Genomic DNA, 16,264 nt, shown 5'->3' with positions numbered 1-16,264 from the left:
GGCACGGCCAAAGCTCCGTGGTAGCAATGGGCTGCAGCGCTGCTCCCGGCAGGCACTGAAGCTGAGCTGGAACGTGGCTCATTGAGCGTGCAAGTGGGGAGCGCCCTGAAGCCAAGCTGCAGGCGCTGCGGTGTGCGGCAGCAGCCGGATGGATGCCGGGCACCCAGCTCGTTCTGCCCCTTGGATGGGCAGGAGCTGCCATTGCTCTAGGGGCGGCTGGAGCTGCGGCCCCCACTAGGGCAGAGCCCCAGTTTCCTTCTGCGCTCCCTGCGGGTATTTCTGTGGCTGCCTCAGTTTTGCTGCATGGGCTTGAAGAAGTGACTTGGCTCTGCAGGCTGGAGCTGGCCCAGCAGCAGTGGCCTGGCTGCTGCCTGTGGTGTGTGATGGCTCACCAGAAGGTGGGTACCCTTCCCAGTGCCACTGGACACCCATCAGTAGTTTTCTTTCAAAGCCTCTGCTTGTGTTAGTGAGCAGGGCAGGTGATTGTGCAGTGTGTGCTGTCAGAGAGGGAACTGGGGGGGTTACCTGAGCAGAGCTGGGTGTCCCTTCCCAGGGCAGCCAGGGATGCTGCTCCTTCCCCCTTTTGGCTTGGGAGCATCCATCTGCTGAGGACAGCCTAGCCTGGGAGCTGAAACCCTCCTGTCTTTGTCTGTAGAACTCACTCATGCCAAATAATGTGAGTTTTATGGTGCCTCTTGGCTCTGTAACCAAGTCCAGGCCAAGCATCATCTCAGCAGCTGTAGTTCCCTTCATGGGCTGACCATCCCAGAGAGATGTGGTGGTGTGTACCTGGAGCAGGAGAGCAGCAGCAGGACAGGGCCAGCGCTGCCCTCTCCATGTGCGTGACCAAAGAGGGGGCCTTCAAAAGAGCCAGTGCCAGGGCTCGAGGCTGCAGATGGTGGTCTGGGGATGCTCTGCCTTGTGCCCATGGGGACCTCCAGCCCCAGCAGTTCTCTGACACTGCTTTCCTCTGGTAAGAATCCCCCTATGTCTGCGCTGATGGTTCTCGGCTGTCCCAGCCAGGGCAACACCTGCTTTTTTCCCCATAATAAACCAAAAAAGCATTTCAGGAGCAGATCCCCAAATTTTCTGTTACAGATCGTCAGGAGCAGCTTTTCCTGCCTGTCAGGGCTGCTCCCAAAGGAGAACATTCATGTGTCCCTTCCCTGAGCCTCGCCAGCTTCTCTTGTGGGTGGGAATGCTTGATTACTATCTTGTGATTGTTCATATTGTGCTGGTTTCCCCCTGTTCTCCATGTGCCAGCTTTGTTCATCAGCTTGAATTGCCTCTCCCAGCCCTGTGGGGCCCAGATGGATGGTGGCCTGGGCACCCTCTCTCTGCGATGGGGTGTGCGCCCAGGGAGCTGTGTGTAGGGCCTGTTGTGAGGCAAGCTGTCTGCTCTGCTGTCTCCCTTTGGCCTTTTCCTGCACCTATTTTCATTTATATGAAGCTTTACTGAGCACTGGTGGCCTGGACAGGCTGTGCCAGGGCCTCTCTGCTGAAGCTGTTTCCCTGAGTTTGTGTTAGGGATGTATCCAAAGGGATAAACCTAGAGGATAATGTTTCTCTGAGCCTCTGGTCTTGGAGTGAGCTGGAGATGCAGCCCAAGAGCTTGCTTTGATTTGATTTGTGTTGCTGCCCAGCCAGGTCTGGAGGAAGGTCACTGCTCTGTGCATGAGCATGCAACTGCTTTGTCCAAGTGCAGGCACCGGTGCAGCAGATCCCTTCTGCCAGCTCAGGCGGGACCGGCTCTTTCCAGCAGCAGCTTCCTGCTCTGATCCCAGCCCTGGAATTTTTACAAAGCTGATGGGTGCTTCCCTGGCATGAGCAGGCTGGGACCTCTCTGGGGCAGAAGGGCTGGCTGGGGTGTTCTGGGCCGTGTGATTTGTCCCTTCATGTGCTTTGGAGACATTTGGGATCAAATGCATTAAGAGAAATGTCATCTGTTCCTCCCACATCCCTTCTGCTAGGAGAATCTATGGAGAAGTCAAAACTGCCTGTTTTCTCCCACCTCTTTGGTGCTGGTGTAGCCCACAAGACAGGGGTCATGGGCACTGTCATACAATCCCAGCCTGGTTTGTGTTGGAAGGGACCTTAAAGCTCCTCCAGCTCCAACCCCTGCCACGGGCAGGGACGCCTTCCACTAGAGGAGCTTGCTCCAAGCCCCTGTGTCCAACCTGGCCTTGAACACTGCCAGGGATGGGGCAGCCACAGCTTCTCTGGGCACCCTGTGCCAGCGCCTCAGCACCCTCACAGGGAAGAGCTTCTGCCTAAGAGCTCATCTCAGTCTCCCCTCTGGCAGGTTAAAGCCATTCCCCTTGGCCTGTCCCTACACCAGAAGCAGCGGTCCTGCACATGGTACACGAGGCTGTGGTCTTGTGTGACCTGATCCCACACTGTGCCTCATGAGCTACCCCAGGAGCTGAGCCCCTCCCCAGGCCGTTGCTGGATTCAGAGCCTCCTGCCCTCAAGGACCAGCACAAAAGCTTCCTTTCTCCTCCCTGGGGCCCATTCACCCTGGGCAGACTCCTCATCATGCTTGGTTGGTCAGGGGCATTTTGCTCCCATGCTGTAACTGTTGTTCCATGCTAATAGTGGAGCAGTGAGAGGGTTCCCACAGAGCCAGAGATCCAGAGATAGCAGAGGGGTTACAGTCATGGTCCGGGAGGCTGGGGTGGCAGTGAAACAGGGGTCAGTGTTCTCACTGCTGTACGTCAGTGTTAGCTGCAATAGAGCTCTCTTGACCTACCCTGCCTGGTGCTTGTCCTTTCTCACCCTGCTGTCACTCGTATGTAACTGCACGATGTGCATTTCCACATGTGCCCACACATGGACACAAATGTGAGCTGAGAGAGATTTTAAATGTTTTTTTTCTGAGTAAAAAAGGAGGTTTTTGGTTGTTTCAGGTTGAACAAGCCCAGGAGTTATCCCCCCAACCCCCAGCAGGCCCTTGGGTGTGTGTTTTGCAAACTGGGGTTTAGTTTGCAAGCTGTTTAGATGTCTCAAAATGATGTTTCCATATTTGTTGTGTTGTGTAAGCTGGACAAGTGAAAGGGGTATTTTGCTTTGGGCTAAATGGAGTGTTGTGCTAACAATGCTTTCGATGTTTTAATCCTCCAGGAGCATTGGGAATGATTTAGTTTGGGGTTGGTTCAGAGCAATTATGCAGATTTTGTGGTGGCCTTGGCAGTGCTGGGGTAAAGGTTGGACTTGGTGATCTTAAAGGTGTTTTCCAACCTGGTTGATCCTATGATTCCTAGACCCTGCATCACCCTTAACATCTGCACATCCCATCCAGGCTGCAAGGCGGCAGCTCCCAGGGACCCTCTTGGGAATTCAGAGCCCTCTGTGCCATGGAGTCTCACCCAGACCCTGGCAAATGCCATCAGCCGAGTCTTTGTGGCAGTGTGAGCATTGTGGATCAAGTTTAGGGCTGATGCAGGGTTGCTGGAGCATGGGAAGGCCGGTGTGTTCCTGTTGGGAAGCTGGCAGAGCAGAGCTGCTGCCCTGGGCCCATGCCCATGCTCAGCAGGGGTTACACGTGGGGCTCTCCCAGAGCTGGCACAGGGCTATGACTGCTCTGGTTTTCAATGCTGGGAATCAGTTGCTGGCAAACAGGTCCAGGCAGTGCTGGAAAAGCACAAACTGCAGCTCATGATGAGAGGTGGGAACGCAGGGTCCTGGCATGGGCATTTGAACAGGCAGTAGGAGCTGCAGGTGGGAGTTGGAGCTGTGCAAAGGCTGGGCTTTATTCTTGGCTCTGCTGTGAGCAGTTGTGGATGCTGCATGGGCTGTGCTGTCACTGCGTCCTTCCTGCTCCATAGTGCCAGTGGAAAGGAACTGTTGCTGGATGTGAATCCCGAAAAGGAATTCTTAAGGCTTTGCCATTTCCAAAGCCATTCTGGACAGATGAGGGAAGCAGCAGGGCAAGCAGGGAGCAGGTCCTGCAGCAGTGGATGGACAAAACCAGGTTAGTGCCATGGCGCAGGCTGCCCCGGCAGACCCTGTGCTGGTGTGCTCCTGCCACCAAAGGCACTGTTTGTCCTTGTCCTTTGTCCAGGCTGTCTGCAGCTTGGCCCATCGTCACCTTCTGCAGGGTCGGCAGCCTCTTGCCCACCAGCAGCTCAGGGGAGCGGCAAAGGGGAAGCTGAATCTGGGCTGGGAGCAGGATTTGAGCATCTGCACCCCTCTGTTCAACCAGGGTTAATCCACCCCATGGTGACTCTTTCATCCCGGTGCATCCCTGCTGCCATGGGCTCTTGTCTCCTGCCGTCAGTTTACTGTGTGCTGAGAAATCACTGTCCTCTCCTCTCCTTTCCTCCAGGCCAGCTGAAGCTGTCTGTCGAGGTGCAGAACCGTGTCCTGGTGCTGCACAGTGAGTACCTCCATGGGGTACATGGCAAGGTGGCCCCAGAGCCAGGGTGGGCTAGTGATGGGGGCAGCACTGCCATGCCCTTGCTTTCAGCTCTTTGGAGCTTCATGGTGGCTGTGGGGAACAGCTGTGGTGGAGTGGCAGGACTGGGAGCTCTCTGATTTGGAGGCCAGCCTGAAATTTCTGGGGACCATTTCTGTGTATGTTTTGCATCTGCTCATATAAATTTTCTTTAACTCCATCAAGAGAAAAAAGTATCATTTGGAAAAGAAAATCTGAAATGCTTTATCTCCACTAAAATGTCTTTTACATTGGCCAAAGCCATTTTCCAGGGTTTCCAATTCATTCCATTACCTCCAAATGGTGCATTTTTAACACCACCAGTATTTCTTCTACAAGAGTATTTGCCCTGGTCCAGGTCCTTCACGTGTCCGTGGGTGCCCAGTGAGAGCAGGCTGCTGGGGAGGTGTGTGCAGCATCCTGGGGGGGTAGGAGCTGGGTTCAGCCCCGCATGAAGGGAGCACCCCATCGTGCTTCGCTGCTGCTTTGGGCCATGACCATTCTGTTTCCTTTCCAGTCATGGAAGCAAAAGGTCTGATGGGAAAGGAGCACCGGCCATGCGACTCCTACGTGAAGGTGGGTTCTGCTCAGGCTTTGCTCTGCAAGCTTCATGCTTTCTTGGGATTTTGTGGTTGGCTTCTCCACGTGTGCTCTGGCCTGCCTGTCCCTTCCCTTTCCCACTCTCTCCTGCTCTGGCCAAGCACCCACAGCATGCAGGGAGGTGGCTGGTCCCTTGCCCAGTGCTGCAGGGCTCATGGCTTTTGTTGGCACGGTGTCAGCATGGAGCCAGAAAAGCAGAGGACAGGACCCTGCTGAGGGCTGTGTCAGTCATTGTAGGAGCATCCCACTGGTGGCGATAGGAGTGTGGCCAGCATAGGGTGGCTCTGGGTTCTCCTGGAGGTCCCCTTGGCAGGCTGCCCCAGGGCTGTGCACAGCGCAGGAAGCATCTCCCCTGCAAGGGGGCTGCAAGTCAGAGACCAGCCAGCATCACTCGTGTGCACTTGATTCTTCTGCTCTTTTCCTGCCCTCCGCTGCCCCGAGGAGTTCTGTAATGCAAGTGCTGGACCCCATAGAGTGATCTAATCCACTGTTAGCACAAGCTCAGCTGGAGTTGTGAGGCTCAGCCGCCCATGGCAGTGGCTGTGCTGTGCCAGGGCTGGCTTTAGGAGCACTGACACACTGATTGTTTCCCTCCCTAAAGATGTCCATAGTGCCAGATGCTGACTGGAGGAGCAGGCAGAAGACAAAGACTGTGCCAGACAGCAAGAACCCCGTCTTCCATGAGCACTTTCTCTTGTGAGTATGAGAGGGCAGAGGCAGCTCTGGTCCATCCATTACTGTGTCCACGTGGGGGGGGCACGTGGCTGTTGTCCTGGGGCACCCTCTTGAAGCTAAACCCTATGTTTGTCGTGCATTATGATCCATAACAAATATGCATCATGCATGAGCAGATCTGCTGCTGAGATGAGGAGTGACAGACATTATTCTGCTGGGTTTTTATAGTTGAAATGCCTTGAACTTTTGGGCAGAGCTTGATGAAGGCTCACAGAGCTGTCAGCACAGCATGGCAGCAGTGCTCTGCACGCTTGGACTCTCTTGCTGGGCAGGAGTTGGGCAAGCACACTCCATTTCCTACACCTTGCACCTGCAGTAGCATGGGCATTGGGATGAATGAGGAAGGTAAAAGGATTTCCTATAGCTACAGCATGTCTGCATGGGGATGGAGCTGTTTTGATAGAGCTTGGCTTTGCTCAGTAACCAGTCTTTGTCAGACCTCTGTCACCCCGCAGCATCATGAACTGTGGCTTGTTCCTTGCATTTACCCTTTGGTGTTGGATGTGTGTCTGTCTGCAACATTGTTTTTCCTCTTAAACAACCTGAAGGGTGTCCCCAGCGTCTGCCCAGGAGGGGTCACATCCCTTTGCAGTTGGCTGTCAGGAATGAGACAATTGGTGGAACAGTGGCTTGTTTGAGGAGGTTGACGTTTGGGGTGATGTTGCAATGGGAGTGCAGGGAATGGAGAAGATCTGGCTCTGAGGAGCGTGAGGGGTCCCTGGCTGCGAGGGGAAGATCATGCGGTGTCATCAGCTCATGGGCTGTCCCCTTTGCTTGTTACAGCCCAGTGCAAGAGGAGGATGAGCAGAAACGTCTCCTTGTCACAGTCTGGAACAGAGAGAGAAACTCCAGGTAAGGGGCTGCCAGCCTGCCACAAAACCTTTCAAATGGGGCTGGCATGGCAGTGAACCTGCCCACCCCCCCTGTGAGCTCCTCCAGTGCCATGGGCCTCAAGGGCTGGCCCTGACATCAGGGCTGCCCACATGAAGGCTACAGGCTGGTGTGGCAGGGGCATGAGCAGTGGGGCTGGGACCTGCTGGTGGGACACCCAGCCAGGGTCGTCCTCATGGGCAGCCTGTGCTGGTGAGCACCTCAACACTCCAGGCTGATGGAGAGGAAACCCTGCCCCTGTTGTGCTCTTTTGGCTTTGCTGCTGTGTGGTAGCCATCAGCTGCACCAGTGATTAGAACTCCTGCAGCCATTTGTGCCTACACTGCTGGCTAAAGCCAAGCTGGTTGGAGCCTGGTTGTGTGCTAGGGACCTTCCCTACCTCTGAGGGCAATGCAGTGAGGAGGAGAGCCCAGCAGCAAAGGGTCTGGCACTTTGCAGGCTATGCTGCCTGCTGAGGCAAGTGGCATCTGCCTCCTCAGCCAAGCTCCTGCCAGCATTGGGTAGGCTGGGGGGGACCAGGATATTGAGCCCAGCTCCTGCTGCAGCTCAGCCATGTGGCTACACTGTGCTTGCTAAAAGCATGGCAAGGGAGGCACATCCCAGTCACTGCCTGGCTCCTGGACTGGGCAGTTTGAGATGGATGTGGGCTCCCTGCAAAGGGATGCTCGTGGGGATCTGGTGCCTGGGGAGTTCTCACAAGTGCTGATGGTCTGTGCCTCTCCTGCAGACAGAGTGAACTCATCGGCTGCATGAGCTTTGGTGTGAAGTCCCTCCTGACCATGGACAAGGTACCCCAGTGCCAGAGAGCAGCGTGTGGGTGTGGGGTCTGACTCTCAGGTTGGTGGGTGGATGTGGAGCATCCTTGGGGCAGGAGCAGGCTGGTCCCACTTCAGACAAAAGGGTGCCCACTGAGTTCCCTGGTCCCATTCCCAGGTTGTGCCACTGTGAGCCTGACGTTGGTGTGACTGTGGGAGGCAGGGGCAGGGGGGCTGTGAAAGGAGGGATCCTAGGGCAGGGACTGTCACTTCCACCTGTAGGGACACACAGAGTAGCAGCAATTGGGGGTGCAGAGAGGTGGCCCCAGTGAGTGCTGCCTGCTGGGGGGACGAGATGAGGTCAGCCTTGCTCAGTCTGGCACATGTCACATCTGACATGTCCTGAGCAGTGGCCAAGTGGGTGCAGTGGTGGGGACATGCTCCTCTGAGGAGGATTTGCCCGATTCCCTGCACTCAGCAGCCAAGGCTTCACCAGTGGAGGCAGTGGTGGTGGGCAGGGGGCAGATGCAGAGGTCTTGGGCTGTTCCTGGAGGCAGTGGTGCTGCCAGGGTATCTCCATGCCAGGATGCATGTCCCCCCTGCTGCGGGTTTAGTCACAGTGCTGCTGCCCCAGCCTGGCTGCTGCTTGGTAATACAGCTTTCACATCAGCTGGCTTTGCTCTCGTGGAGAGCCCTGCGGGGCTGCTGCTGGGAATGACTCTGCTGATCCACTCAGACACGGAAATGTATCATCCTGCTGCCAGTGGGCAGAGATTTCATCCCTGCTCATGTCCTCTGTACATCAGAGTTCTCGGCAGCCAGAAGGGGTTTGTGCAGCTGTTAATACATCCCCTGAAGTGTGGAAATTCACTCCCTAGCAAGAGGTTAAAAGGAAGCAATTTGTGGCAATGACCTGAGAAAAGGGTAAGAGGCAGCTTGAGCATGGCCTCCTCTGAACGTTGGATTAGTGAGATGCAGCTTTCTTATAACAGTGAAGATAAGGCTCTGAACTGCAGCTCTCCTATGGAGGGGCCTCTGGTCATATTTGACCTCCCCAGAAATGTCCCTTCCTCCTCAGATTGTGGCAGGGAGTTTCACAGTGTCACAGTGTGCAGAGAGGACAGAGTGTTTGTGTGCATAGCACCCGTGCACAGCACCCTGCTCTCACTGGTGGGAGGAGGATGCTGGGGCATGTGGTCCTCCTGGGACCTCAGCAGGGGCTGAGATGAGCTGGCCCTGACTCCTGGGTGCTGCATAATGCTGCTGGATACCTCCCCTTTCCTCAGTTTCATAGAATCATCACAGTATCCCAGCCTGGTTTGTGTTGGCAGGGACCTTAGAGCTCCTCCAGCTCCAACCCCTGCCACGGGCAGGGACACCTTCCACTAGAGCAGCTTGCTCCAAGCCCCTGTGTCCAACCTGGCCTTGAACACTGCCAGGGATGGGGCAGCCACAGCTTCTCTGGGCACCCTGTGCCAGCGCCTCAGCACCCTCACAGGGGAGAGCTTCTGCTCATCTCAATCTCCCCTCTGGCAGGTTAAAGCCATTCCCCTTGGCCTGTCCCTACAGGCCCTTGTCCCAAGCCCCTCTCCGGGTTTCTTGTAGCCCCTTTAGGTATCAGAAGACTGTTACAAGGTCTCCCTGTAGCCTCCTCTTCTCCAAGGTGAGAAAAGAATAGGGGTGAGTATCTGCCCTTTCATCAACAGCTTCTTTCCTCCCCCCAGGAGATCAGTGGCTGGTACTATCTCCTTGGGGAGGACCTGGGCAGGACCAAGCACCTGAAGGTGGCCATGCGACGGCTGAGGCAGAGCAGAGGTGCGTTCCCCCAGCTTGGATGTTCCACGGAGTTCTGGCATGGTTTGGAAGAGGACAAAATCCTCATGGCGTGGAGCAGCCCCCAGCCCCATGGGCAGCCCTGTGAGGCTCAGTGGGCTCTGGGTCCACAAAAGACTGGCTGGTTCAGAACCTGGCTGGCTCAGCAGGCTCTGCACAGGCACTGAGCTTTCCCCTTCAGCCATTGCTTCTGCTCACTGGGCTATCTGGGGCTCTATGGGGACCCCAACACTGCAGCCACTTTTCTCCTTGCTTGGCCTTCTATCGTGCTGATCCTGCCTCTCAGACGTGGGGCTGAGTCCCATGGCCAGACTCTGTTTGTCTTCTGGGGTCTGTGCAGGATAGTGGGGAGCTTGTTCTCCTGCCCTGGTCTTGCTGTGCTGCCAGGGTATGTGGAGGAGGCTAGGCTGGCACAGAGCAGAGACAGCAGTGCCTATCCTACATGTACAGCTACACCACAGCTGCTGCCATGCAGGGCTGCCCCAGCCTGGAGATGTGCCCATGACATGTAAAGATCTTGTACAGTGTGTAGATGCAGTGTGGAATTGTCAGGTGTGTGCTGTTGGGATTAAATGGCCTTTCCCTGATTTTTTTTTTAAGAGCCCATGCTGGAAAGTCAGAGTGCGGCACAGGAAAGCCAGGATGATGTGACCATGAAGCAGCTGAAGGTAGGTATGACAGGGCTGTGAAGACGTGGGGTAGGGAGCTTGCTGGCAGCAAAGCCTGCATGGATGGGTGGCAAATGAGCCAACGGCCAGAGCATTAGTGAGGGTGATGCTGAGGTGGGAGCTGTGGGAGTCTCTCTGTAGGCACTGGCTTTTATAGGGAGTTAGTTATCCCAGTTGAGGTGGAAGTGGGTGATGTGGATAGTATCCCCATTCCCATACAGGGCCCTCCTGTACTTTCAGTCTGTTGCCACAAAGACAAAGCAGCAGCCATTGACTGGGAGCGATGGGAACTGGGAGCAGTGGGGACAGGGCTGGCTGACTGCCTGTCACACAGCATCAGTCTCTGGCCGGCTCCCTGTCTCCCTGGACGGGTGTATCTGCTCCTCTTCTCCTATCAGGGCTGCTTGCTCTGGGAAGGGAAAGGCCCATGGTGAAGCCTCGGTGATTTATAGGAAGGCAAGGATGGGAAATGGGAACACAAACACACGGCTCGCATCGGAAACCGGGCTCCGCCGGCCCCGTGATTTATCTGTGCCGAATTCCGCTTTGCTGCTTCCCTCAGCTGCATTTTCAGTTACTTGCTTTAAAGCGTAGGATTGAGCAAGACAAACAAAGCCAGCGCCCCTCTCCTCCCTTCCTCCCCGGCAGCGCCACGGCTTGGGAGATGGTGGCTGGGACGGAAGAATGATCCCATCCAGCTCCAGCCTGGCGGTGCGGCCGCTGGGACAATGCGCCCGGAGCAGCCCCGGGCAGCGTCCCCTGGGAGTGCTGGGCCTCCTTGTGCTCCCTCCCCAGCCCCTGGCCCTGCCAGCCAAGGGAGCCCGGGGTCTGCTTTCCCTTGAGCCTTTCCTCTCATTTCCATCCCCATGCCTGAGTGGGAAAGGTGCTTTCTTCTCCACTGCAAACCCACCTCCACGGGGCTGTGCTGCAGCGCTGGCAGTTGGGGCTGTGCAGTGCAGACTCACCAAGTCCTGCTTTGTGCCCTGCTGCTGCCTGTGTGAAGAGCTCATCTTCAACTCCAGTATTACACCATGGGTGCGAGTCCACTGACCTCTCCGCTTCCCCCTCCGTGACTGTGAGCACAAAGCATCAGGATGTGCCTGTCCTCTGGGTCTGTGCTTTCAAAACAAACTCTGCTTTTGCTTTTCCCCTTTAAACCTTCTCTTATCCTGACGCCTGTAACAAGCACAGCTCCTCTTTAGTGCAGCAAAGCTCACAGAGCCTGTGAAACGCTGCTCTAACATCCTCCAAGTGTTTGTGAGAGCGTTGCAATAACAAAGTGCTCCGTGGGGCTGAAGAATGCCGCGGGAACAAAAGCCCCATCAACAGAGCAGGGACTAGGGAATACTCAATAGTTGACAGGAATCTTAATATAAAACTCTCTCTCTTCCTTGTCAGTTAGGGTTTTCAGGAAGCCCTCTGGCTTATCGTCAAGCGGCATACAGCACAGACAGGGGCTGGGGAGGTGAAAGGTGGCTTCCTGCCATTCTTCTCTGGAGCTGGGTTCCCATGGGCGGTCATGCCAGTTTGACTGTGGTTTGTTCCACACTCGTGCGATACGAGGAGCTCGGGATCACGCCTGCTCCAGGGGACTGGATTTTCATGGGCTAACGGCGAGTTGAGTGTTTCCAGCCATGAACCGCTTCAATGGACTCTGCAAGGTGTGCTCAGAGCGGAGATACAGGCAGGTCTGTGTCTCCCATGGGAAGAAATCCCTGCGCCAGCATGAGTGTGTGTGCAAGGCTTGGCTAAGTTTAGGAGTGTCTGTGGGCTTTCTTGCTATTCCTGGGCTGCGTGTGCTGATTCCAGGGTGTTGGTTTGCTGTTGTTATAGTTTCTAAGTTATATTATCAGGAATACATGGAAAGCATCCTCAGGTAGGTGTCTCTGCTGATGCTGCAGTGTGTAAATGGGGACAGAAGGGGAGCATTTACTGTGTAATGTGAGGGTAACGGGGGATTGGACCTAGATGATCTTAAGGTCCTTTCCAACCCTAACCTACTCTATGATTCTGATGGTGGAAGCGTTGAGCTGCGAGGTGTTGTCTCAGTTCACCAGTCATAGAGGCAAGGCAAGACACCGCTGCAGCCAGGTCTCTGCCAGGCTGCTACTACAGCTCTTCAAACTTGTCTTAATGTGGATGTATTTGGGAATTGAGTGTTGCTTGAAGCTGGACTTGCTTTAGGAGGAGCAGATTGCTGTGAATGCTGGTGGAAGCTGTTCTAGACCTGCACAGTGGGCAATGCCTGGTGCTGGTTTTGCTTGCACAGGTCCCAGTCTCCTGCACTTTTGAACACAGTTTTTCCTCCATGGTCTGGACCGGTGCTCCTCGCTGATGGTCAGCTTTTCTGTGCACTCCTGTGCTGATCTTTCATGCCATGCTAAAGCTGCTGTGTGGGCACTGCACAAAGAACTAGCTGCACTAAAAATGCCCACTTCTTGTTGGGGCTGTAGTGACCATCTGATGCTGAAAGGCTGCTCTGCTTTGTATTAATGCCAAGGGACTGTGATTTGTGTCGTAAACCTCTTCAGTTCTCTATTTTGGCAATTTGTTCTGCATTTAGTGACAAAGTTATGGCTACAGAGACCCCTGTGGTGCTGGAGTCTCTCTCCACCTGAGGAGAGGGAACCATCAGCAGTGAGGAGCTCCTATTTAGTGGCACAGGGAAGTGTCCACTGGTGGTGGACAAGAGGCAGCAGCTCAGGGAGAAGGAGCGGGAGCCCTCTTGTTGTGGGGAAGCTTCGGGCTGGGAAGTGCCTGTGGAGTCTCCATGGTGGAGAGATGCTGAGCTGGCTCCTGAGGCGGTAACAGAACTCGCATCCCTGTGCCTTGTGTCTGGAACATGAAGTTGGTTTGAAGGTGCAGAGCCGCAAGCAGCCTCCTCCCTGTTTGAGAATCCAGCAAACTCCAGAGAGTAACAGTGTGGTGAGACTGGACCCATTTTACATCCTGCCAGGGAAAGACTTTTATCTTTTGAAGCCTGGCTTTCTGCTGAGCAATCAAGCAGGGACGAGGTGCGGGGAAATGGAAGCTCCTTCCATTTGCCCTCCTGTGGTAAAGGAGTGAGGAGCCAGTTTCCTCCTTGGCAGCTTCTTCTGAGTTCATCTCTCAGGCTGTTCTCAAAATAATAGAGGTCAGATGTTGGAGTTTTCTTTTCCCTGTCGGTAAAACAAGGCTCCTGACAAATGTCTTGGGGGATAATCAGGTATTTACAGGAACTGTCCTGCTGAGCTGCTGCTGGGAGCCAGCATCACAAAATAAATATCATTGTAGTAATAAGCTCAATGGCTCTTGAATCAGGAGGAGAAGTGAACTGAAATCAACAGCATCCATCCTCTCCAGGCTCAGTGAGAGAAAACATCCACAGCCCATGCGGTGCTGTGCACAGAGCCTGCTCCAGCACGGACGCCGGTGCCCATCTGCAGGGCAGAGGAGTGCTGCTATTTCTGGAAATGAAATGTTGAAGTGTCTTGTGTAGAGAAGCCGTGTTGGAAACCAGCGTCAGAGCCAGGCTGCCAGGTTCCGCTTCCTAATGGCTTGTCAGACCTTTCCTTAGCCTTGCAGGAGTCTGGAGCAGAGACTTGTGTATGCTCAGTTGCCATGTATTGTGCAGCATTATGTTGCTCAGCTAGGTTTTGCATTGCTTTTACCACCCTTCCCACCCTGTTGGGTGCAGCAGTGTAGACTCGCTGTCTGTGGGGCTCACAGGATGATGTGGTCCCTGTGGCAGCCCCTCGGGCAGGGTGCGGGTGAGGAGGGTGCTGCTGGCTGCACACAGTGGCTGTTTCCTACCTAACGGTGACTCCGGTGTCTCTTTCAGATCACGATCCCTCGAGGGAGCGATGGGTTTGGCTTCACCATCTGCTGTGACTCCCCTGTCCGCGTGCAGGCAGTGGACTCGGGTAAGAGAGCAGGTCACTTTGTGCCTCTTGATGTGAAGGGTGACTCTGCTGCTGTTTTACTTCCCAGAGCGTGCTGATTCAGAAGCTCCAGTGCCTTGCAGGATCCCAGTTACCCCCAAGAAACTTCACTTTGTGAATTCTCTAGTGCCTCTGAGAGGCCACTGAGTTAGTGCTGGGTCACTATTTTGGCAGTGTTTGCAGTCATTTGCAGAGAGTTTGGTCCCTCTCCAACCTGACAAGTGGCTGGTTTGGAAACCTATGGAAAGTGTCTGTGTGTGGGTGCACAGAGAGGAGTAGGGTCGTGGGAGCCTCCCTTTGGTGTGGATCCGCAGGATGCACTTGGTGTCTCTGTTGTGCCCTGGTGCTCCAACTGCACACCAGGAAACACGGGAAGTTCATGCAATAGCTCTGAGAGAGCATTTATGACTTTGTCCCAGGCACTGAGTGTGTTTGCACATTGGAAGGTGAAGCTCCAGGCTGGCTGACCCCACTTCACATGTGGGTGTTTAAGGAAGCAGTGGGCGACTGGCATTTTTCTCTTCTCTGTAGGTGGCCCAGCAGAAAAGGCAGGTCTGCAGCAACTTGACACGGTGCTGCAGCTGAATGAGCAGCCTGTGGAGCACTGGAAGTGTGTAGAGCTGGCACATGAAATCCGGTGAGTATTCCCCCAAACCATCACTGCAGGGCTGTGGGAGAGGTGGTTTGAGAGCAGTGCCCTGCCACTCAGAGCTCCAGGGCAGGCAGCAGGAGCTTTGAGTGGGAAGGAGCTTGGAAGGATGCAGGAGACTAGGAAAGGATTCTTTGGACTAGAGGAAAGGGTGCAGGGGCTGGGAAGGGTGGAAGAGGGGGCAGAGGCATTAGAGGGAGGAAGGACTGCAGGACTCATGGTTGAGTGATGCAGAGGCCTTGCTCCCTACGGCTCCATCCCTGACTTGTCCCTTGCCATCCCTTCCAGGAACTGTCCCACTGAGATCATCCTGCTGGTGTGGCGGCTGGTGCCCCAGGTGAGGTCGGGACATGAGGGCATGATCCGCAGATCATCCTGCAAGTCTGCCTACGACCTCCAGTCACCACCCAACAAGCGGGAGAAGAACAGCACTGTGCCCCTGCGGCCTGAGCAGCGCCGGAGCTGCCACGTCCTGTACGACGGGAGCGATGGGCTGGTGCTGAACAGCTGGGAGAGGTACACGGAGCTCGGCAAGCGGGGCCAGAGCACCCTGCCAGCCCTGTCCCGGGTGCCCTCTGCTGCAGACCAGAACTACATCATCTTAGCCCCTGTGAACCCCGGGAGCCAGGTAGGGCTGCTCTCCAGCCCCGTGCTCAAGTTAGTGCATGTGGCTGTTGGCTGTGCTTGCTGCATCCTCTCTTGCTTTAGTCCTACTGAGCATCGTCTCTGTTTCTAGAGCACATGTCATTTTTACAAGCCAGACCTGTGTCCCTTGGTGGAGCTTTCACTGTATTCCTAAACCACTTACACCACGACTGCAGAATGGCGAATGATCTGCAGCCTCCTCTCAGGGCTCACTCAAGGGGTGAGGATATGGGAAGTGTTTCCACTGCATAGACCACAGTGCAAGTCAGTGTTCTCCTGTTCTGCTGGCAACAGGGCAAACGTGATTTTCACCTCTCTGGAGAGTTTTGGCTTTGCTGGGTTTGTCATGCTAGCATTTGCAATTGGTTGTTGTCAAGTCTACCTCAAGCCTACTTCAGGTGACTGTCCTTGGGTTGTGTCTTACAGCTGCTGAGACCTGTCTATCAAGAGAACAATGAGACTGTGGGTAAGTTCCTGATGTGTTGAAAACACTGCTTAGAGCACCCAGCAGAGCTAAACGTGGTCTTTCTAGTGCTACTGAAGCCTTGCCTGGGGCTTTTGGGTAGGATCATCTTCCCACTCTGGGTTAGAGATAAAAGCAAGAGCCCTACCCCAGACCCAGAGGTGAGCACAATGTCACAGCCTTGTGCGTGGTGTGAAGGTTTCTCCATCAGGGGTATGATGGAAGCAATGAAGTGTGACAGTGTTCAGTGTTGCTGTTGTGGCTGTTCCCCAGATGGGTCCCTGGGCCCATTCATGCTGTGTTTCCCTTCTCATGCATGTTGCCTTGCTGGGGGTGCCAATACTGTGGCCTCTGCTTTGATGTTCACTTTATTGCTAAGGCAGTGAGGGTGGCCATGACTCAGATTTGTACAAACAATAGTGCAGGCTGATGTGCCAGGTTTGGGGAATGCTCATTTCCTGGCTGCTGCAGGTCTCTGCAGGCTCTGGCTCAGCTCTTCTTGAAACCCCTTTGAAACAAACTCATTTTCTGCAACAGGTTTGCTGGGTCTTACTGGAGAACCAGGTATGGCTGGGCTTGTGGGATGAGGCGTGTGGCAGGGCTGGGGACTGCAGGAATCCTGCTCCATGCAGAACCACTTGTTTCCTGCTCAAAGCTGGGAGCCTGGGAGGCT

General features: G+C 54.9%; 1 protein-coding gene across 6 annotated transcripts in view; it reads left to right on the top strand.

Annotated features, from left to right (window-relative positions):
- Positions 1-16,264, top strand: part of RGS3 (regulator of G protein signaling 3) — a 75,174-nt gene that overhangs the window by 6,207 nt on the left and 52,703 nt on the right. For 3 of the 6 annotated variants that reach the window (XM_062616003.1, XM_062616004.1, XM_062616002.1), the window contains 11 exons: positions 4,325-4,375; positions 4,950-5,008; positions 5,634-5,728; positions 6,551-6,619; positions 7,386-7,446; positions 9,138-9,228; positions 9,847-9,914; positions 13,735-13,816; positions 14,366-14,471; positions 14,772-15,111; positions 15,555-15,594. In XM_062616003.1, coding sequence (XP_062471987.1) covers positions 4,325-4,375; positions 4,950-5,008; positions 5,634-5,728; positions 6,551-6,619; positions 7,386-7,446; positions 9,138-9,228; positions 9,847-9,914; positions 13,735-13,816; positions 14,366-14,471; positions 14,772-15,111; positions 15,555-15,594 — 1,062 coding nt within the window. Of the gene's footprint in view, positions 1-4,324; positions 4,376-4,949; positions 5,009-5,633; positions 5,729-6,550; positions 6,620-7,385; positions 7,447-9,137; positions 9,229-9,846; positions 9,915-11,223; positions 11,603-13,734; positions 13,817-14,365; positions 14,472-14,771; positions 15,112-15,554; positions 15,595-16,264 lie in introns of those variants that run through there. The other 3 variants (XM_062616005.1, XM_062616007.1, XM_062616006.1) reach the window with 3 other exon arrangements.

Source organism: Pezoporus occidentalis, unplaced genomic scaffold (genome assembly GCF_034315485.1).
Source record: "Pezoporus occidentalis ecotype Australia unplaced genomic scaffold, CSIRO_AGI_Poc_V1 ctg187, whole genome shotgun sequence".
Classification (NCBI taxonomy): Eukaryota; Metazoa; Chordata; class Aves; order Psittaciformes; family Psittacidae; genus Pezoporus; species Pezoporus occidentalis.
The sequence above is the reverse complement of the archived record's forward strand: the minus strand, read 5'-3'. Positions and strand labels throughout refer to the sequence as shown.